Source organism: Terrapene carolina, unplaced genomic scaffold, assembly GCF_002925995.2.
Source record: "Terrapene carolina triunguis isolate 2854851 unplaced genomic scaffold, T_m_triunguis-2.0 Scaffold374, whole genome shotgun sequence".
Taxonomy (NCBI): domain Eukaryota; kingdom Metazoa; phylum Chordata; order Testudines; family Emydidae; genus Terrapene; species Terrapene triunguis.
Genome location: NW_020664725.1, coordinates 12,898,296 through 12,921,190, shown reverse-complemented (window position 1 = coordinate 12,921,190; position 22,895 = coordinate 12,898,296). Strand labels below are relative to the sequence as shown.

General features: G+C 43.1%; 1 protein-coding gene across 1 annotated transcript in view; it reads left to right on the top strand.

The window, feature by feature from the left end:
- The first annotated feature begins 1,362 nt into the window (after positions 1-1,362).
- POU2AF1 (POU class 2 homeobox associating factor 1) overlaps positions 1,363-22,895 on the top strand; it is a 73,259-nt gene continuing 51,726 nt past the window's right edge. The window contains exon 1 of the mRNA XM_029912900.1: positions 1,363-1,411. Coding sequence (XP_029768760.1) covers positions 1,363-1,411 — 49 coding nt within the window. The remainder of the gene's footprint in view (positions 1,412-22,895) is intronic.

Genomic DNA, 22,895 nt, shown 5'->3' with positions numbered 1-22,895 from the left:
AATCCAGTGTCTTTATTAAGACCATGATATTTAGTTCTAGCAAAGTTATGAATTTAAGCTCCGAGGTTTGACTTTTGAAAGTGTTCTGCAGGTTTCCTTTGAGGACATGCATTAGGAGGTCAGATATGGAATGATCATTTAGTGAAAAGTATTCACCCACACGTATGATATGGTATTTTTGTCTTTTATCATTTTTCTGTGTGAGTTCATTCGAGAGTGTAGTAAGTGCCTGGTTCCACCCACATAGCTGTTATTGGGGCATTTACTGCAGTGGATGAGGTACATCACACGTGATAGGCATGTGTAGAACGCATTGATCTTGAAAGGTGTGTTGTGGGGAATATCGATCATTGTAGCAGAAGAGACATGTCCACAGGTTTTGGATCCGTTGTTCTGGTAGTGTCTGGTGCTGCTTTGAGTTGTTGTGTCCTGGTCTGTGGGGAGCTTGCTTCTGATGGTGAGGTTTGGGGGGTTGTTTGAAGGCCGGAAGAGGCGGTTCAGGACAGGGATGCTGGAATGGGGGAGCCAGGGAGCTATGCCCTCCCACTTTTTACTGGCTGTAAGGGTGAGCGACAGGGGAAGGGGGTGGAGAGGAGCGAGCGGGGGCGGGGTCCTGGGGGAAGAGGTGGCGTGGGAGTGGGGCTTTGGGGGAAGGGGCAGTGTGAGGATGGGGGCTCAGTGAGAAGGGGCAGCCTGGGAGCGGGGCCTCAGAGGGAATGGGTGGCAGGAGGGCAGGGGCTGGTGGGAAGGGGTGGTGTGGGGACGGGACCATGGTTCAGGTACCTGTGGGCTCCCCCCACCCCCACTTGTAGAAGGCTTCCATTGCTCCTGGTTCAGGAAAGATTTCTTTCAGGATGAGGTCCCCATTGCGTATGGGTTGTAAAGTAATTATTTAATGATACCCTGTAATTGTTTAATGATACCCCGTGTATCAAGCACACACAGATGGGATTCAGTCCTTAAGTGTGCTTTAGCTGAGTTCACAACACCTTAGGGATGGGGACGCAGAAGTGGCATTATATCTCCTTTTCGCTACCTGAAATCCTAAACCAGCTGGGTGCTAGGTTGGTCCTAGCACAAATTACAATAACCTCACAGCTCCTCTAATCTGCACCAGTGAGGCTGGATCCCCAGGAGCTGTTCTGCTGGGCAAGGATTGCTGGAATGCCTTGCCTCTCCACCTCACGTTGTTGGGGGAATCCTCAGCTCGGGCTTTGGGCCAGATTCCCAAATGATGTAAATCTGAGTAACTGCATTTACAGCGTCTGAGGATCTTGCCTTTTGTGTTGATAACAATAGTACCTAGTTCTTATACAACACTGCTTTTCATCCATTAAACTCCAAGCTCTTTACAAAAGAGGCATGTATGATTATCCTCATTTTACAGATGAGAAAACTGAGGAACAGTCAGGTAAAGTGTTTTGCTCAAAGCCACACGACAGACCAGTGTCTATCTTACTTGTCTGTTTGCCAGGTAACCTCAATGTTATATAGAAATATGGCTCCACAAGTTTGTAACTCAAGAAAGATTAACAAAACAAAGTGAGTGCTGACTCTCAGATTTCCCCAGTGCCAGTATATTTACAAAAAGATTTCTGTGCGAGAAGGAGGAGCCAAATAATTGTGGTTGACAAGGGTGGCTCTATGTATTTTGCCACCCCAAGCACGGCAGTCAGGCGGCTTTCGGCGGCGCGCCTGTGGGAGGTCCAGCTAGTAACGCGGATTTGGTGGCATGCCTGCGGGAGGTCCGCCGGCCCCGCGGCTTCGGCGTACCCACCGCCGAATTGCCGCCAAAGCCGCGGGACCAGCGGACCTCCCGCAGGCATGCCGCTGAAGGCTCCCGACTGCCGCCCCCACAGCGACCGGCAGGCCGTCTCTCGCGGCTTGACGCCCCAGGCACGCGCTTGGTGCGCTGGTGCCTGGAGCCGCCTCTGCCCCTCTCTACCCGAAGGGGAGAAAGGATTTGAACACGTGTTTCTCTCCTCTCAGGAGAGTGCGCTAACCACTGACTTCTCAGATATTCTAATGTGGGGTTCCCCCCGTCTCTCCTGTTGAAGTTGTTCCACTGTGAATAAATAACAAAAGAGAGACTTGAGCAGGGGGACTGTACCTGGGGTCTTCCACTTCCCAGATGGGTGCCCTAACCCATGGCCTGGTGGTTGATCAATAGAATTATATTGCAGGTAGATTACAAATAGGTAAAACCTGAACAGAAAGAGACATGGTCTAGTGGATTGAGCATAGGAGTGCTGGAGGTGCGGCAGCCCCCCACCCCCCGGCTTGAAGTGGTTTCCATCATATACAGGGTTTACAGTTTTGTTCAATGGCTTGCAGCACCCCCACTATACAAATTGTTCCAACACCACTGATTGATCACAGAATTCTATACCAGGAACTCCTGTATTTTAATTCCAGTCTTGACATTGACTCCTCCGTGGCCTAGGGGAAGTCACTTCACTTCTCTCTACCTCCATTTCTGTACAACAGGGATAATCATTCCAACTTCATGGGATGTTCAGAATTAATTTGGTAATATTTGTAAAGAACTTTGAAGGTGGAGAGATTCAGTGTTTATAAAGAGAGGCTACAGTAATGGCCAGACTCAATCTGAATTCAAATCCCTATTCTGCCTGATTTGGAGCAGGGACTTGAATGTGGGTCTTACGCATCCCCCATGAGTGTTTGAACCACCAGTCCATTGGGTGTTCCGGGGTGGGGCTCTCCCAGTCTCTGCCACTGGAGCTGTTCCACTTTGCATTAAATAATTAACTATTAATTGGCCAGAGAGAGAGAGAGAGAGAGAAAGGGAGTGTGTGGTTCTATTGCCTGTTGAGTAGGGCACTGATGTAGGAGAGAGTCCAGTTGAAGTCCCGGCTCCAATAAATATTGAATTCCGTATTTATAAAAAGAAGAAAGAGAGAGAAAGAGACTGACCCAGAATACCCAAGAGGTTAGGACACTCACCTAGCATGCAAGAGACTTGGCTTTAAGTCCTGCTCTAAAATAGGCAGAGGAAGGATTTGAACTTGGATTTCCCATATCCCAAGTAAGGGCCTAATCACTGGCTGATTGGGTATCCTGGAGACACATGCCTGCCTGAATCTGAAAAATTCCAGACCTGCTTCCCCCAGGCTGTCTTTTCCTGTAAATGTGACCTGAGGGTTCTGCATAGCTTATTAGTGAGGGGCGGCATCAGAACTCAGGTGGTTTTGCATATGCCTACCTGTGGAAACTTAGGTGCAATGGGGACTTTAGACACCTACAGGGTTAGGCAGCAGTTGAGCGGTGGGTTTTGAGAGTGTCAGTGGCACCTAAGTGTTGGACTAAGGCACCTAAAGACGCAGGTGGGCACCTATGTATCTTTGTGCATTTAGCCCCTTATGGCTTCCACCTCTCCCCACTCCAGCAGGTACATGATATTTTATATGAACAGCCTAATGCTGTAATCTCAAATATCACCAGTAAGTTTGGTCCCACAAAGAAGTATTGTTAGAGATATTTAGTGTAGGGAGTGAGATGTACATTCTCTGTTGGACCCAACACCATATCAGTAACAGCTTTAATTTAAATTTACTGGGAGTGTTATAATGTACAACCAGTTGTGAAAGCAACTTCCAGCATGCAAAATGAACAAAGAGGCTGTGTATAAAGCTTTCTAGGAACTGCACAAGCCACTTCGGTTGGCACCATTTGGTTTCCACAGCCAGGGTCAGAACCATTTAGCCAAACACTTATCCAAGGGAACCTCAGGGCTAGCAAAGAAAATTCCCTGCTCAAAGGCATAGGGTATTTCAGTAATGTCCCACAACTTAGAATGGTTTTCTGCCTGTCTAACCTGCTGTGTACCATGTGCTCAAGGAAAGGGAGAAAATTCCAAGCATTCGGGAAGCCTGGGTCAAGGATACAAATGGGGCATTTTGGAGATTAGTTTGAGAAGACCATTGGCAATGAGGTGGAGAGTAGGAGAAAGTGACGTCAGAGATTTAGGCAGGACCAGAATTGTTCAGGAGTTTAGGAAGGACATTATGAAGGAAGGAGATTGAAAGGAAGAGTAAACAAGAATTCAGATGTCTACAGTACGGTAAATTTTCTTCTGTAGATTGAGTGGACTTGGGGGGAATATAATGAAAATTGGGACAGTTAATATTATTTATTTATTTATTATAGCAACTGAAGGCCTCAACCAGCTAGGTGGTATATGAACACATAGCAAGAGCCAGCCCCTGTTCTTATGAACTTATATCCTAGCTAGGCAAGACATAAAAAGTAACTGACATAAAAAACAAACAAAAAAAGGCAGGCATATTGAGTTAGATTTCCTGTTCCTAAAATTATATACTTACCTTACACTTGTGCTTTCAGGTACAATACTTTACTCATGACAGCCAATATTTTTTTACACGTTTCAGATAAACTTTTAATTTTTACAAATTTTGATTAAAGTATGGGGAAGGAATTTCGGCAAAAGGACTTGCAGGAAAAGGTGAGTCACTTGATTATGCTCCAGCATCTCCTGCCTTTCAGATGCCATTGATTGGATGCCATTCACACCACACATTTCACGGAAGGCTGCACCCCTTTTGCTTAGAAGAAATTTCCCAGAGAAAGGAACTTCTCTCATCAGAAAGAAGTTTGATCCATCTTTGCAAAATACAGTAGAGCTATGCCCATTTATACCAGCTCAGGGTCTGGCCTTTCGCCAAAAGGACATTGCTGAACCTACTGCTGATGGAGAGACAGTCAGTCAGCGACACCTGGGCAACCGCAGCAACTTCATTATTTGTGATTACACTGTTTGCACTTGGATAGAATGGGTGTAACCAAGAGCAGCATGCTGCTGGAGTTTCTGAACTGGTTTCTTTTCTTTGCTTCAATGCTGGTTTAAAGTTCAGAGGAAGAATTTTGGGTCAAGACATTTTCCAGTGACTAATGATGTTTAGTGCCTCTCTTTTGGGAGCCTAGCTGGAGACACCTTATAAAGGGACCTGATTTTCAGAAAGTGCAAAGCACCCACTCTCTGAAAATTATGGTCCTTTATAAGAAGTCTCAAGTTGAGCACTCAAAAATTGAGGCTCTCAGAACTACTAGTCACTTATGAAAATCTTGGCTTTTTTAGTGTGTTAGGGTTTTTATTTATTATTATTATTGTTGTTGTTATTATTATTTATTATTTTCTTAAATCTTCATTTTAAAAAATAATGAAACAAAAAAGAATAACAGAAAACTTACTCTGCTGATTAAACCAATATCAGAGCCAGGTAGATACCAGTTTCCATTCTCTAATTTCAGGCCCCTTCCATCACTATCTGTGTTTCAGATTCTATTCTATATAGATTCTTATACTGCCCTCCTCAACATAGTATCTGAGTGCCTTAAACAACATGACTGACATCTCTCTTTCATCCTATACTCAGGAGGTGTGCAGTGTAGTGTTTTGTTTTGGTAGGGTTTTGTTTTTAAATGTACACAGATAATGACTTCACCAGCAGGAGTCCCAACGTGGATAACTGTAATTCAGATCTTTCCTCTGAAATACATTTTATGGTTGTTTGCATAGAGAACTTCTCTCCATGTGAATTTTTGGGGTATGTTGATGAAGGGTGCAGTTGCCTTATCTTATTTAATGCAAGGTAAATTTTTTGTAACTTCCTTCGCTCCTTGTTGGTACAAGTTTCCCTACTGCACATACCCACATTTATGGCATTTGCTGGACTTTCCAAGGGATTTTCCCGCCGGTAAATTTTGTTGCTTTGCCAAGAATTAATCCAGCTGAGTATGAAATGCTCCTATTGTGAAGATTTCTTAATAAGATTCTTCTTCATTTAGACTGTGGGTGAAATTTGCCCCAGTGAAGAGAGCCAGCAGAAGACCTGTCCTCCACTTATGCTCTCAGGACTTAATTATGACATAAGTTGTGCATAGGCCTTCTTCTGGTTCTCTGCACAGAGGTGCATTTCATGCTGTGTGACTAAATTTTTAATCAAATAGATGTTTACGAATTAACAGGTTACTCACTGAACAATGATCACCTCTCATGTTTCAGGCTGCTGCATGTCATTTGTGGATTCATAGTATGAGATGGATGCAACAGTGGATGGATGCAATAATATGAGCCTGACACTGGATAGTAGTCACAGCCCAGGGTTTATGCCAAATCTGGGGACGTATGTTGAGTACACCAGAAAGATACTGTACAATACTTCCCCCTAGTGAGCAGAGTCATAATGCAAGCTTGGGGATCCCATTTCCCACAGTTTGCATGCCAGTAGAAGTCTAAAATGCTTTTATTATAGCTATGCATATTCTACCCTACCCCAGATTTTGCATCAGCGCTGGGTTGTAACTATCCAGTGTCAGGCTCATATTGTCATAGCAAGCAAGAATATCCAATTCGCTACACCAGGACAGACAGTAGGGTGATCCCGTCTGGGGTCTGTTCTGGCAGTGGCCAACACCTAATGCTTCAGAGAAAGGCAAAATATATTCACCAGTAGTTCAGTGCTGCACATGGGGCAAACAATTCTGTTTTGTCTCTCAGAATAACCCCTTTGTTTGTATGTAACACTGCAAATATTGTTAATCATAAAATGATTCAGGCCCTTTTAAAACGCCATCTTCAGTATCTGACTCTGCCTTCCTGAGGCTTTGAACGCTGTAGGCTCATCATAGGCTTAGTAAAGAAGTATTTTCACCTGTTATAGCTTTGCCTCCTGTTAATTTAATCTAGTAACCTCTCCTGTACCTGTCTTGCCTTTGGATGACAAAATCGAAAGACGTTGAAGTCAGTTTTCACTGTATTGCATCTTCCTCAGTTTTAAATGTCTCATTTGAGCCATATTTAACACATCCCCTTTGCAGGTTGGATTATCCTAGTTTTCAAGGTCTCTCCTGTATCTCTAATCATCTTTGCTGTCCTTCTCTAGGGAGGTAGGATAGTTTTGTGGCTAGGCACACAAATGAGAGTTAGGAGACCTCAGTTTGTATTCTCAGTTCTGGCACAGGCTTTCTGAATAATCTTGGGCATGTTTCCCTTCTCCATTTTCCCATCTGCAAAATGGGGATGGTAATACCTACCTACCTCACAAGGGTGCTGCAAGGCTAAATGCATTAGTGCTTGTGAAATGCTTTGAGATCCTTAGGTGGAAGTCACTGTAGAAGTACAAAATATTTTCAAATTTACAGTTAAATGTGAGGTCAACAAAACTGGACTTAGTCAACCTAATGACGGTGTAACTGTCTTTCATAGTATTTTCCATATGATCTCTATTGTAATACACCCAAACATATTTTTTGTTTCCTTAACTGCTATTGAAACGTATTTACTGACAATCCATGGCGATTCCTAAATATTTTCCCTCTGTTCAGAGCCCCTCAGCATGTACAGTGTGTGATGTTTGGACTTTTAGGCTAGTTGCAATATCCTTTGAATCATAATCCTCCATAGTTATTAACTGAAACAACTTAGTTCATCAGCAAACTTCGCCAGCTCTCTGTTTGCTTACTCTTTCAGATCATAATAATTAAAGCTGGTTCCCAGACCCATGTGGAATTCTGTTAACTTTTATCATCATGCTAGAATGCACAGCCACAGTTAATAGTCAACAGGTCTCTGTTCTCTTCTGATGTGTGCGGTGAGATCTTGAGGGATTGTGTGTTGTCAATGTGATCAATAAACCATTTAACAATGCCGTCAGTGGCGTTCTCTGTAGGTACATTTTGTTTCCTGATTCAACTGTATGAAGTAGCAGTCTTCACTCAAATAAATTTCTTTTTATGTTCATTGTTTGGTATTTCTGGCAAATGCAACTAAGAAATGGTCCTTTGGGCCAACGTAGATGATGCAGAATGTTAGAACTCCACAGCTGAATTGTGCCATGTCCCTAAAATAGCCACTTCTAGAGGAATCCTATGCTCTAGTGCTTATAGGTGTCTTCTGTAAAGCAACAGCGACCCCCTCTGGATAGGTAAGATTCTTCTCTGTATCTCACAGGTGAGCTGATCTGCTCACTAGGTATTTGTTCCGTTCTAGCGAGCTGACAGAATCTGGTATGCTAAAAATTAGTTCTACCCAAAGAGTTTACTAGAGAGAGCTGGACCTGTGTTGCATACATTAAAAGGTCATTTAGGGTATGTGTACAGTGCAAAAAAAAAAAAAAGAAAGAAAAGGCACGTTCTTAACTTGAGTTAGCTAACTCCGGTTAAAATAGCAGAGAAGACATGGCAACTTGGCTTAGCAGCTTGAGTTCAACCTGAGGGTCACTTACAGGCTTTCACTTGAGCTGTTAATCTGAGTTAAAAATTGAGTTACTGTCATCTTCACTGCTTTTTTAACCCGAGTTAGCCAACCCAAGTCAAGAACACATCTTTTTTTTTTGGTTTTTTTCCGTGAAGATATACTCTTATACATCCAACTTTGTATCATAGATTTGCAAAAGTGATTTTCCACAGGTAATGCCTGTTGGTGACATCCTAGCACACCTAAATGTGAAAGTATAAACTCACAGGCCTGGTCATCTGCCTAGATGGGTAAGGAACATTTTTAACTCCTTGAAACTGTGACTGATCACTCAGTGAGACCTACTATGGGCACTAATCATAATTGCTCTTCCAGGCCACCAGTGAAAATTGTGTGGCTCAGGATTTTATGCAAACAAACCTTGTAAGGTACAGCTAGGATGACCAGATGTCCCGATTTTATAGGGACAGTCCTGATTTTGGGGTCTTTTTCTTATATAAGCTCCTATTACCCTCCACCCCCTGTCACAATTTTTCACATTTGCTGTCTGGTCACCCTAGGTACAGCTATGTTTCTGGCTATTTCCTCCAAATATTTTTCTTCTCTGGTTTATGTTAAAGAAAATATTCTGGGGAGGAGAGAGAGAGGATCTGTACTCTAAGCGTAGGGTGCAAAGGCAAAGAGTCTGTGTTCTGAATCTCCCAGAGAAAAGGTGCTGCAGGATACTGGTTTGACAAAGTAGAACTGGCTTCTGTGGGAAGCTAAAAGTGGATTTGTAGGGTCAAATGCACCATGTTCTGGTGTTACTTGTAGTTGACAGGTTTGGGATTCCTAGTACACCTAAATTACCACCTTACATACCATCAATATTATCCAGAGAGCCACCTGCTATAGTAGAGGCAAGATTCTGAATTAGGGTGACCAGATGTCCTGATTTTATAGGGACAGTCCCGATTTTGGGGGCTTTTTCTTATATAGGCTCCTGTTACACCCCACCCCGTGTCCCGATTTTTTATACTTGCTATCTGGTCACCCTATTCTGAATGCTTATGGTTAAGGCACTGAACTCACAGAATAAGGGCTCAGTTGCTGGCTCTGACATAGAACTTCTCTGTGTATTTGGGAATGATCCAGTCAGGGGCAGCGAGATATTTTGTTGGAAAGAATTGAGCGGGAGCCAGCTCAGGTGTTTTGCAAATTTGCAGGCAAAAATAGGTGTGTGCCTCTTAGAAAGTCAGATTAGCATAGCAATTACTGCAAGAACTTAAGTCAAACATATGGCTTAGGCTGATTGATTTTTGGAAAGTAATAGCCTGCTTACCGTGATACAGCACCTACATACCGTGGTGCTGGCTGCTTCAGAAATGCTCATAGATGGACAGACAGACAGATTTGGTAGATGACAACTGATATACATTTTTTTTGCTTTACCAAAAAATTAAGTGAATTTAGTGCTGGTAAAAGATTCTATGTTGACCTCTGTGCTGATGGAAGCCCTCTATCCACAGAATAGATTCAGCATGTTCTCCTGGCAACAGCAGCACAAGCCGAGACATCTTGTGGTTATCCATTTGGTCCTTTATTGCTCTGTGGAGACTGCCTATACTAGTACCATTTATGGGGGTGGCTTTGTGTTGTAGACACCTGGCAAAGAACTAGACAGAGACAAACTGATCAGTACTTTCTGGTTACTGTCCTGAGCAAGGTTGAAACTGGAAATCTGGAGGCAAGAATGCTTTTCCAAAATCCCATTACCAGTCCCCTGAACCATCCACTTTGCTCTGAGTGGTCATCACTTGTGTTTGTGGATCACCTGGTGCACTGGATATCAGCTCACTTATCTTATATATGCAGAACAACAACTAGGCAGGCCCTCATGATTTATAAAATCTCTCCCTGATAGACCATTGTTATATTAACACAATATGTACTTGGGTAGGCCATGGGTTAGGGCACCCATCTGGGAAGTGGAAGACCCCATGTACAGTCCCCCTGCTCGAGTCACTCTTTTGTTATTTACTCACAGTGGAACAGCTTCAACAGGAGAGATGGGGGGAACCCCACATTAGAATATCTGAGAAGTCAGTGGTTAGCGCACTCTCCTGAGAGGAGAGAAACACATGTTCAAATCCTTTCTCCCTTTTGGGTAGAGAGGGGGGAATTGAACTGGGTCTCCCACATCCCTTGCTCTAACCACTGGGCTAAAAATTATAAGATATGCACCACCGCCTTGTGTGGCTGGATTTTGAACAGCATCTGATCCAGTCGGCAGCCTCTGAGCACGCTGGACCCAATCCACGATTTAGGTGGCCAAAGGTCTATCTTCCCCTGGTTTGTAAATCGCTCTGGGGCTTGGGCAGGGGGAGACTGGCATCTGGATGCCTAGAGAAAGAAACATAGGCGCCTCGGGAAATGTTACCCTGAAAACTCAAGATGAGCCCTGTGTGGATCCACAATTTATATCCATGGATTTGCAGGTACTTAGGTGTCTGAACCCAAGACTCAGTAACTTCGTGGCACCCACCCTGTGTCTTTAAAATGAAAGCCTGGGAACTAAGTTGCTTCACACAGCACTGCGTATTGAGAGTCACAGTGAGGATGAGGGCTGGAAACTAATGGAACAAATGGATGAAGTAGTAGAGGAGAAGAAAAATTAATATACAGATAAATATTTTCTTTAATCTGTAATTGCCATGTTCCCTTCAGACCCGCTTTGCAGGAAACTGTAACTGCTACATAAGAGTTTGCTTATGCACAAGGGAGCACAAGAAAAACACCCATTTTTTTGTGTTGAATGGTTTAAAGCTCATTTGAATATAATATTTGCAAACTGACAGTGTTCAGACATCCACAGATTGTTCATCACTCAAATGAATCACCTGTCAGATGCGGAATCAAGTGCTGCTACAAAAGTGAGAAATCAAGCATTGCCAGAATAAATTGACATATGAAATAATTTTGGTGTCTTCCATGTGACCCACTGGGATGTGTGGAAAAGAACACAAAGTAACTATGTTCTCCTGGCAGCTGGAAACAGGATGCCATGGAGGGTGAATACTAACTCACTCTCTCTTATTGTCAGGAGAGGAAGTTAAAAGAACATTTGTTGGTGGGAAAATTTACTTCGTGGCAGCAAGTGGATGAATGTAGTTAAGGGGTAAATAATTCAAGATCAAATATGAGATATATTCAAGGCAGGATTGGACAACTAGGGACCCACTCCATCTCCCAATTAAACTCCACTGGCTTTCATGGGAATTAGATTATTACTCAAGAACCCCAAAGCCCAATTGTTCTAAGCATTGTACACATAGTAAAAAAAACAATCCTTGCCACATATGGTTGCAATCTAAATAAATAAGACAAAGGGTGGAGGTGCAGAGAGATCCACAGTGACAGAACAGGACAAGGGCAGAGACAGGAAGAGATCCCTAGTGTCCCAGTACCTAGTCCACTGGACTATACTGCTGTAAAATGTCAGTATGGAGTTACTCCTGAGCCAGGGAAGGGTCAACATTGATAACCCGCTATGTTCCTCCCACCAACTCCTTGATGATTCATGAAGGTTTCATTTTTTAGCTTTTTCCTCTGTGACTTTTAAAATAAAACCAAGACATTGAAATCAAAGTGAAAAATATCAAACAAAATATTGACTCCAGTGCCCCTACTCTAGCAATCCATCACTAGATGGTGCTGTGAATGCAATCAAAGGAAACCTATTAGAAATAAAATGACTATGTGTACTTTCGACACATTGAAATAGGAACACTGGTTCTGCAGGGAGTATTAAGATTCAGATGAGAAAGGAACTTTTTCTTTTCCTTCGGAAGAGTTAAGATAACAGGGTGACCCAGACGGGGTGTGTATAAACTCTATTTACTAAGTAGGTGACTGTTTCTCAGGGATAAAAATGTAACATCTTGCTAAATACTAAGCCTGCTATTTTGTGAATTCCTCTTTAGAACAGATATTTTATCTGATGATTTAAAAAAAATTAAATTAAAAAATGACTCTGATCAGTAGTTATTATAGTGAGATTGAATGGCTGGCAGTCAGTCAAATTGCTTGAATTCTCCAGCCCCTCTTACAACATTCCTTTCCCATCTTGTAACTCATGTTCCAGGGGTGACAGATGGAACAATTCTGCTATGCTTGCATTGAATAGTAGTTGCTCCACAAGCGATTTCAATAGGAAGCGTGGTGGAGAAAGGGGTTACTCCATGAGTAAAGGTGGCAAAATTGGGCCCAAAATAATGGAATGGAACCAAGTGTAATATTAACTTTTTTCTGGCATTTTCTTAATTCTTTCTTTATCTCCCATTTCATCTTGCCCTGGAAGGCTACAAAATTCCTGATAATCTATTTCCTCCACATTTCTAGAGGCTTTATCTCAAATGAGATTAGTACACAAGGTATTCAGGGCCATAATGTAACCCTCTGCTGTATTTCATCTCACTTATCCTATTTGGTTGGCTCTTTCTAGCCCTGATTCTGCAAAGCACTTAAGCATGTGATTTTCAATGAGAGTTATGCACAAGTTTAAAGTTAAGGATGTACTTAAGGCGTAGATCCTCAAAGATATTTTGGTGTCTAACTCCCATTAAAGCCAATGGGAGTTAGGGTCCTAAATACCTTTGAGGATCAGGACATAAGTTCTTCGGTGAAATGGGACCACTATAAACTCCTTTTTATGGTGGTTTAATATTCAATATGGTTTCCTGATGCAGCTGTCTGTTAACGTCAGCCATACACATGAAACAATCCTGATTGGGCCCCAGTCCTGCAAATACTTCTGTATGTGAATAATTTAACAGATGTGAGTAGACAACCTATAGATCCAATTCCATTTTATCAAGCACACAGTAAGATCAAAGCAGAGCCGATAATTCACTACAGGATTGCATAGATGGTGGCCTATTGGCATGGCACCATTCATTGGGTTGAGATAACATTGAGATGGGAATGGCATAAGTAAGTATATTTAAGAAGCCATAGAAGCTTTATAGCAGAACTCCTGTACTTAACAAAGGTCAATGGTTTTTGATCATGACTACAATGCATAAACCATAATCTTATATGTTGACATGGAAGGCCATTGAAGAGTAGCTTAAACCAAGCTGATGATATTTGGTCCTTGTAGTTGAAAATTAGCATAGTATTTTAAATGTTTGTACCTATGGCTGGTATATGATTCTGCAGCTGTAGAAAATGCTGCAAGATCCCACAGGCTCTGTATACCAATATCTGTATCTTTCATTGATTCCCTGCTACCAATGGAAAGAATCTCCAGAAACTTGCTTCCAATACCTCTAGAGAATGTTGATGACTTCAAAACTTTATCTTCACATTGCATAGCAGAGAATTCAGACAAAGCCCACCTTAGACATTGCTCCGAAATGAGAGAAAGAGAGCGAGAGAGAGAAAGAGCAAGTGTGTGTGTGAGAGAGACAGAAATTAAGTATTTTTTTTTCATTTGACAAATGGGAACAGCTACATGTATTTACCCTTACATTTGCTTTAAAAATGTACATAAAATTCCAATAAATGCAATAAAAATATTAAGGTGAACCACATAATAATAACACTCCTATTAACTGAAACTGAGCTACATAACTTTTAGCTATTTGCTTATTTAAAGTTAATAATTAAAGCAATCAGTATGCGAGGGAAAAAAACTAAAGTTCCTAAATCCATCTCTCTTCTCCTGAACAAATATAATGAAAGTCACAGGGAACAATGGCCTGCAATCTGAGGTTAAGTTTCATAGACTTTTTCCCACACTTTATATTTTACTTTTGATTAAGTCAGGGGGAAGACTCCGATTGAAGCTAATGGGCATTGGGTTAGGCCTATGAAAGTAGAGGAAAGGGGAAAACAAACTCATTTTGACTAGATTGTGACTTTTAGGCACAGCCCATAGAAAGGGGCAGCGATTTGGCATGCTGCCCCCAGAAGCAGCACCAGAAGGCAATGTGTCTCAAAGACACTGCCCTGAGATACAATTCCTCAAGGTCTCCCCTTTTGCACTGAGATTAGGGAAAGTAATTTTCTGTAGCCCTTGAAAATGTGTACGATACTTCCTCAAAGATATGACCAAAAAGCTTACCCTGAGCATGCACTAAAATCTTTATTGCCAGCACAGGAAAAGATCCGCGGCTGCTATTATTGTAATTATTTATATTACAGTTGTCCCTCAACTGAGATTAGAAACCAGTGCCTTATCTGCTGAATCAGCCTGATTCTAGTAGTCAGATAATAATAATAATAGTGTATGTATGTAGTGCCTTATAATTAGTAGGTTTCAAAGCTTTTTATAAAGATGGTCAATGTCATTATTCCCATTTTACAGAGGTACTGTTCTGTTTACCAAAAATTTAAAGCCAGAAACTTCATATAGTTCTGGTTGAAATCTAGATAGGATGATCTGTTATGGATATGCTCTGATTTCCCACAGTCACAAATGGCCCTGTTATCCTGGAGGATGAGGCTCATTACATATGAGATTAAGACTGCGTCGATGCATCCTTGGCCAAACTATTCCAGTTTAGTAACACAATGAATATCTATGTTACCCTGAAAACCATCTGCATAAGATTTCATGGAGGATACTAAGCCACTTTATTTGTTCAAGGTTGTGTTTTTTTAATAAGTAATTGTGACATCTGGTATTTATATAAAAATAAGGAAGTAAACCCTATTAATCGACAAGGCTGAGAAACTTATTCAATTCCTTTGTAGTAGAATAAACTAATCCCTGAGAGTTTTGTGTATGCAAAGCTCAGTTATAATGGGGGCATTAACAACAAAGCTCATACCTACTTTTAAGACCAGGGACCAAATTTATTTAATATATAATACCGTTACAACAACGGTGGGATGTATAAGGGACTTTGTGGGGCAAGAGGGGGTAAATTACAAGGGCTCCTGATTAGGGCTGCAATCCACTATGGCACTTAAAAAAACTTTAAGCATGGGAATACTACTGTTGATTTCAATGGGACTGCTCACCTGCTGAGAATTTAACGTGTACTTAAGTGTTTTGCTGGACTGGGGTTAGTGGAGAAACACCAGGCCTGAGTGCAATTCTGATTTATTAATTAGTTACAGTGTTTTGAAAATATAAAATGCTAAGCAATATTCTTATTCGTCAGTTATCCTTGTGATTGCTTTAGAATGAGGGTCTCTTTTTGGTAGGGAAAGAGAAGGGCTGAACTTAGCAGCAGGCAGTAACCACAAACTAAAGAAGATATAACGATCATCAGCTTAGCCTAACAGCCTTTGCACGATGTCTATAAAGCATTTGGTAGGAATAGTAACAGTATTTTGCACATTCAAAGTATTGTGCAGACATCAACTAATTAATCCTCACAACCCCCCCTTCCCCCCCCAGGGTGATAGTGGGCAAATATTGTTTGCATTTTGCAGATGGGGAAACACAGACAAAAAGGTGAGGTGACTTGCCAAAGGCTATGAACGGAGCAAATCACAGAGCCAAGATCAGAACTCAGGATCCTGATGCCTCAGCCTATGCTCATTCCTCCAGGTGCCACTGTTTTCAGACTTACTTATGTTCCCAATTTACACCAGGTTTTTTGGTCACACTTTCTTATGTATGGTAGATTTTTTTTTTAATGGAAAATATCCTACACACAGTACATACAGCAAGTAGAATACAAGATCTATAATGTAGTGCACATCCCTCTTCAGATAGAGTCCAGGAGTGCAGCTGCACCCAATGCAACATGTGCCAACTGGAAATATAATTTATAAGACAAATTTGGAAACTGTTTCTCTTAAGTAGACATATTTTACAGAGATATAGTTATTGGTTATATTAAGAGATGTTTACTTTGATTGTTTTTCTCTACCTATCATATAATTTGCTTGATCCACAGATAAGTGGTTATGTCACCTTTAGAGGAGTAAACTCTAAGACCAAACCAGTTTAACTTGGTGATTGTTTAGATTGGTTTTTTGCCACATTTTTTTTTCTGAACAATCTGTTCCCATGAAAATGCCAACATCTCCCTATTACTATAAGTTAAGGCTCTAAATCATTCAGAGCATGGCCTGGATTCTTCTACATGAAATATAAACCTTCATGTAACCCTTCTTTGTAATTTGCACAGCCAAACAAATTCCAGTACCACCTCCTTGTGCTGCAGTTAGTTTCATGTAAACCATACTTTTTAAACACTTCTTTCATTCTTCAGTGGCATATCTCCCATCTCCAGCAACAAGTGCTTAAATCCTCCTAAGCATTTCAGGTACCTACAGAAATGTACAAACTGAGCAACTCAAAGAAAGGATGTCTAAAACAAAGGATCATATTGGTGCTCCATTGGAAAACAGGAATCAATTGATGGGAATACCCCTAAGAAAAAGGTTAAAACAATTCTCACCAAAAAAGTTAAACGTATCTCCCCTAAAGACAGGGCTCCTTGTTAAATATGTTCAGACACATCCTCAAGTGGAGTAAATCAGCATAGCTGCATTGGCTTCCAAACAGTTACACTAGCCAGCCAAATTATGCATGTGGTGTACACCTACAATAGATTGTACAGCATACTCCAAAAATACTCAATTGAGCATTGAGGACCAGAGTTTAAAGATGCTGCAGTTTAGCAAGGTGTTTAACTTCGCCAAAGGCGAGTTTGTATAGGGAAATGAGAGAATGCAAAAACACAGGTGTTACTTGGAATTAACTCCTCTTTATCCAGGGTCAAGGGGCTAATTGAAGTCTAACTTGAGCAAGGAGTTCACAGAAATGATTAAATATTTACCCAGTAAAAGAAATGCAGGTCTGCAGAATAAATATGCAGTTTGCTCTCTGTTATCATTCCAATAATTCCATAACAATAACTTAAAGCAGAAGGGGCACCAAAAATCTGGTGCACACCTGTGCAAAGCAGAGAGAGGCTTACCATCTGTAATTCTCCGTAGGAGTATGACCCTCTTGAAGTATCATGATTATTTTTCAGTCCTTCCAGTCCTTTTTTTCCAATGCACTTTTTAAATCGTCAGTTGTACATAGAACTGGGCATAAATGTTTTATCCTTTCAGTGAAAATGTTTGAGGTTTCAATTTTGTTTTCCTATTCTGCATTGGGATGAAACCAAGACCTTCTGAAACTGTTTACAAAAAACTGGAGGGGGAGGCCGGAGAGGCACTGAGTTATGGGAGACCCAGCTTCAAGTTCTTTTTCCGCCTGATTAATCTCTCTCGCTTTCTGGTTTTGACCAGAAATTCCCTCCCTGGACCTGAGAAACCTTCCTGACAACAATTTTATCAAAACTGATATGTTTCCAAAAGAGGTTCGGGTTTGACAAATTGGCAGTTTCCAATGAAAAACAGTTTTGTCAGAAAAGTCCTGACCAACTCTAGTTGTATACACCAATAAAATTCAAAGAAAAATAAAAATACTGAAACCTTTAAGCAATAAATGAAATCTAGGGCAACATCCTTAGCTGTTGTAAATCAGCATAGCTCCACTGATTTAAATAGAGGGATGCTGATTCTTGCCAGTGGAAAATCTGGCCCTTTTACAGCAATGAAAGCAGAAGTTTGTCCTAACGGTCTTAACTTCAGCTTTGGCCTGAACTAAGGAACATAACTGTACGTCTCATGTGGGTTCTGTGCTCTAGAGTCCAAACTCCATCCTCAAAGGGTGACATTTCCAGCATGAGGTTTATGCACCCACTTACACCCATAGCTTTTTCTCCTATTAAGTCCCAGAGGGGCTAAGCTTGGTGCTGGTGCCTTGCGGAAGGGGTAAGTTTCACCCTATGGGCTGATTAGTGCTTTCCTCCATGAGTAATCCACTGATTTCAACTGCACCCACTTCTAAAAGAGGCGCAGAATCTGCTCTTCAATTAATAAAGATGTAGACCTGATCTACACATATTTTTTACCATATATATTGGTTAGGGTTGTGTTTTTGTTTTCCAGATGATATAGTTATACCCATACAACCTCTAGTGGGGACACAGTTATTTCAGTATAAAGGTGCCTTATAGCGGTAACGCTTATTTTTCTTCCTGTGCAGGAGGAAGCTATACCAGTATAAGCACATTTATACTGGCATAACTTCATCCTCTCTATATTGGTATAGTTAAAGCAGTACAACTTTTGAGCGTAGGCAAGGCTGAAGTGAACTTATCATCTAGACTTATGCTATATCTACACTGCCGACACAATTATGTCAGTCAGGGGTGGGAAGGGCTGTGATCCTTGACTGACCTAGTGGTGCTGGCAGAAGTCCCTAGTCGTGACACAGTTATACTGGCTAAACGGCACTTTTACTGGTATAGCTTTTTTCTGTCGGGGGAGAGATTTACTATACTGGTACAACAAACAACTTTGCCAGTACAAGCCGCATACATATTAGGAGCGCTTTGTTGGTATGGTATATCAGTATTCCTAGACTGGTGCTAGACTGGTGCTCTTAGGGTAGGCATCGTGCCAGTTATTTATCAGCAAGACTCAGTGATCTTATCGTCTCATTTAGATACAAGGTGGTGCCTGTTTTGCAATGTTGAATGTCTGGGGAATATTTGATCGGACATGACTCGCTTTCTCTTTGTAGTATCATTGCAAAACCCTGACAATTAACCTGTAAAATGGGAAGAAATTCTTTATGCTGTCTTTCAAAGCAAATATTTAAATAATCTTTGTAATACTTCAGAAAAGGAGGGTTTGATGCATCTTTTAGCTCCTTTTATTTGCTGTTCTTTACCAGTTTGCAGGATTTGTTTTTCCTCTTCTAAAGAATTCTGTTGGAAGCTTAGACAATATCACACAAACAAACTGCAGGTGCATTAGTAACCCAGTAAACCACAACAACCAGAGACCTGTGCCGGAGATAATAGACATGGAATAAACACATCAGGTGACACTGAAGCCTTTTCATCTCAAATAAAGGACAGCTATTTGTTTAGCGTCGTAAGCTGGACATTTCATTGATCAAAAGCAAAGGAAAAACTTTTGTGCTCGGCAGATTAAACTTTTAACTCAGCTGAGAAATCTTCTTTCATTCACAGTGGCTTTTGTTGTCCCCCTAGTATTGTGCATAATTATATGCAAATAAGAAGAAGATTGACTCCTTCCACACTGAAATTTCACCAAAAAACAGTTATCATTTAAGCCCAGCATCTTTATTTATTATGCCTCCTGTGTTAGCAGCTTGGCCATCTTGGTCAAAGCAGTGCATGGACAAAGAGGAAGCGGAATCACAAGGCTGCTGTCTCTGGGTGCTGGCAGACACCCCCTCTCCCCAGGAGAAGAAAACCCTGTTGTTATGGAACGGGGTCACTCCTACTACATGGCTCTGTTACATGCAGGAGCGGATTTACCATGAAACAAACCGTGTGGTGGCACGGGGCCCCCAACAACAGAGGGGCCCCCAAAATGCAGGACAAATCTCTGACAACTGCCCCACGAGTCCCAGCCGGTGGCACAGCAGAGCTCCGGCAGGCAGGCTGCCTGCATGCTGCGGCTGGTGGCCCCACGCCGCTCCCGGAAGCGGCCGGCTGCTGGCATGTCTCTGTGCACCCCTCCGTGCACTGCGCGCTGCCCCCACCCCGGGCAGAGCATGGAGACCTGCTGACCCCTCCCCACAAGACGTGCCAGCAACAGGGCTAAGATGGCTCCCTGCCCGCTCTGCCTCCCTCCCTCCAGTCTGCTTCGCTCCTGGAAGCAGCCGGCATGTCCCTGCGGCCCCGGGGGGTGTGTGTGTCTCCACGCGCTGTCCCCGCCCTGAGCGCCGACTCTGTAGCTCCCATTGGCCAGGAAGTGTGGCCAATGGGAGCTGCAGGGGTGGCACCTGCGGGCGGCGGTGCGCGGAGCCCCCCTGCCCCCCCCCCCCCCCCGCCTAGGAACCACTGCTGGAGGGGTGTGTGTGCCGGTCGCTTTGAGAGCCACACTGCCCAAGGTAAGCGCCGCTCCCCTACCCCCCTCCTGCAGACCAACCCCCTACTCTAGCCCAGAGCCTGCACCCCGCACCCAAACTTCCTCCCAGAGCCCTCACCCCCCTGCCAGGCCCCAACCCCCTGCCCCAGCCCAGAGCCCGCACTCAAACTTCCTCCCAGAGCCCGCACTCCTCACCCCTCCTCCCATACCCCAACTCCCAGCCCCAGCACAGAGCCCGCACCCAGCACCCAAACTTCCTCCCAAAGCCCGCCCCCCACACTCCCTCCTGCATCCCAACCCTCTGTTCCAATCAAGGTACCTCACTTTATTTTCACTTACTTCCCATTACTTATAATACAGGAGGAGGATGAAGAAAAAAAGAATGAAAAACGGGGAGTGGGGGGGAGGGTATAACAGAGAATGTTCTTTTTCTTGGCTGGGTCCCAAGGGGAGCCCCCAAAAATGAAGCTGCACACGGGGCCCCACTAATTCTAAATCTGCCAGTGGTTACACGTAATCTTACAAGTTCTTTTTCCTCATGCGTGAACAAGTTAAGTATCGGTACAGCTGTGCCGTTGTAAGCTTGTAAGTGTAGACATGGCCTAACTAAAGTCAATTCTTGAGGCAGAGTTGATCCCTGGGAACAACTGGCATTGGTGTTTGGCCTGAGATCCCTGGAAGCGGGGACTGCCTGCATGCTGTTTGTGACCCCTTCTGTTTTATGACTGTTTTATGTGTAACTAAAACAAGTTATACTAATGGCAAACCCAGACTCCATAGCAAAAAAATGATTTCTCCTCCAACTGGAAGGCAACTTGCCAGGCCCCAGAATTCTGCCAGCTCTCAGCAGACAGGCTACACTTTAGTTGGGAGTATGACGGGGTACCAAAAGAAAGAGGCAACATTATACAAAGAGGAAGGATGGTCTTATGAGTAAGGCACAGAGCTGAGATTCAGGAGATTTGAGTTTAATTCCCAGGTCAGCTTCCTGTGTGACCTTCCCCAAGCCATTTAGGCTTAACCATAAGCTTGACTGTGTGTCTGTGCAAGTTAGAGAGGGCTCATAGGGGACCCTTTTATTCCCCTGTCTGAGATGCCCAAATGTCCATACCCTGAGAGGGGACCAGGCGAGAGCAGCTGGTGTGCTGCTACACTGCTCCTGTGCAAGTGAATGGGCCATGGGCAGAGGCTTGTTCTAGCAGTCCCCTTGGAGGGAGAAAGAAACGGTGGTAGGAACAGGGCTGGTCCAATTTACTTCCCAAGGGGGGAGCAAGGCAAGACTGAATTGTGACACTTATTCACAATTGGATCCCCCCCCCACACACACACACTCCCCCATGCTCCTTGGGCTGTGCAATTGCATGCTGCCCCTTACTTTGGCTGGATTGCAAAGCGCCAATCCAGCCCTTAATCTGTCTGTGCCTCAGTTCTCTACCTGTAAAATGGGGATAATAACACTGTTTTATTCACCCCAGACAGTAAACTCTTTGGGACAGGAACTGTCTCTTACATTGTCTATGTACAGTGCCTAGCATAACGGGGCCCTGATCTCATTTGCAGCTTTTAGGCATTACTGTAATATAAATAATAACCCATTTGTGCGTGCATAAATGTACTGCCTCTGAAAAGGGCAGGTTGGCAATCTTGGGATCTGTTTATTCCCAGCACAGCGCAGAGTCCTTCTCTAAACCAGCTTCACTAATGCAACTCAAGAGCTGAGAACAACCAAAGTCACTGAATTTAGGATAGCAATAGCAATCATATGGTACAAACTTTCTTTCACTGCCATCCTGACCTGGATTTGAATAGGTGACCTAGGGGTGAAAGGATACGGTTCCCTGTACAACTGCAACTGGCCAGATGGAAATTTTCTATCTAGCCACAGAAGACATATAGGGTGAGCCTCAGCTCTACCTTGGCGAGATCACTTGTAGGAGTGAGAGGGGACTGCAGTCTATCTGGCCTATTCAGTCTTTGTTAAGGCTGGAAACAAGGGCCTAACAAGTGCCAGTTTGGATGGTGGTTTTTGTGATGTGGACCTTTTTCCACTGGGACCTGGACTGAGAACATCATTTTAGCAAAGGATCAGTGCAGCATTTAGTCTCCCACTAAGAAGGGAGCTGCATGCAGTGGCTTTCTGCACGCATTGCTTTTCCCGGGGACAAATTGTTTTTGTTCCAGCAAGCTGAATGGCAGCTGATACAATCGCTAACACCAGGAGCAATAACTCTGCAGAGCTGTAACCTGCATCTGCTGGCTTGTTTGTTCTTCCCAGGGAGAGAAGGGCTTGACACTGCGAGATGGACTGTGCCGTATTGTGTTGCTTAATAAGAGCACTTCTGTCTCTCAGTTTACAAACTGACAACAAAAGCGCATGCGATACCATTACCTGGCTTCCTTCCAAAACCTGTAGTTCCTTAAAATGTCAGCACGTCAGAGCCACTTTCTTTAGAAACTGCTGTAAGCATTTACTCTGCATGTTCCAGGGAACACCATAGTCCCCACACCAAAAGGTGCTTTAAGGGGAATAGTGGAAGGATTATTGCTAAACTGGTCTCAACCTTTTCTGTTTAAAGCTTGACTCTTCTAAGTGCTCTCGAACCAGATTCCTTTGAAATTTTGTATGTCTTGTGAGGGGGTGCAGGGTTTTGTTAATTGTCGAGATTCTGAGCAGGGCCGGCTCTGGCTTTTTCGCCGCCCCAGGCGAAAAAGCCTCCGGCCGCCCCCCCCCCCCACGGGGGGGGGGGGGGGG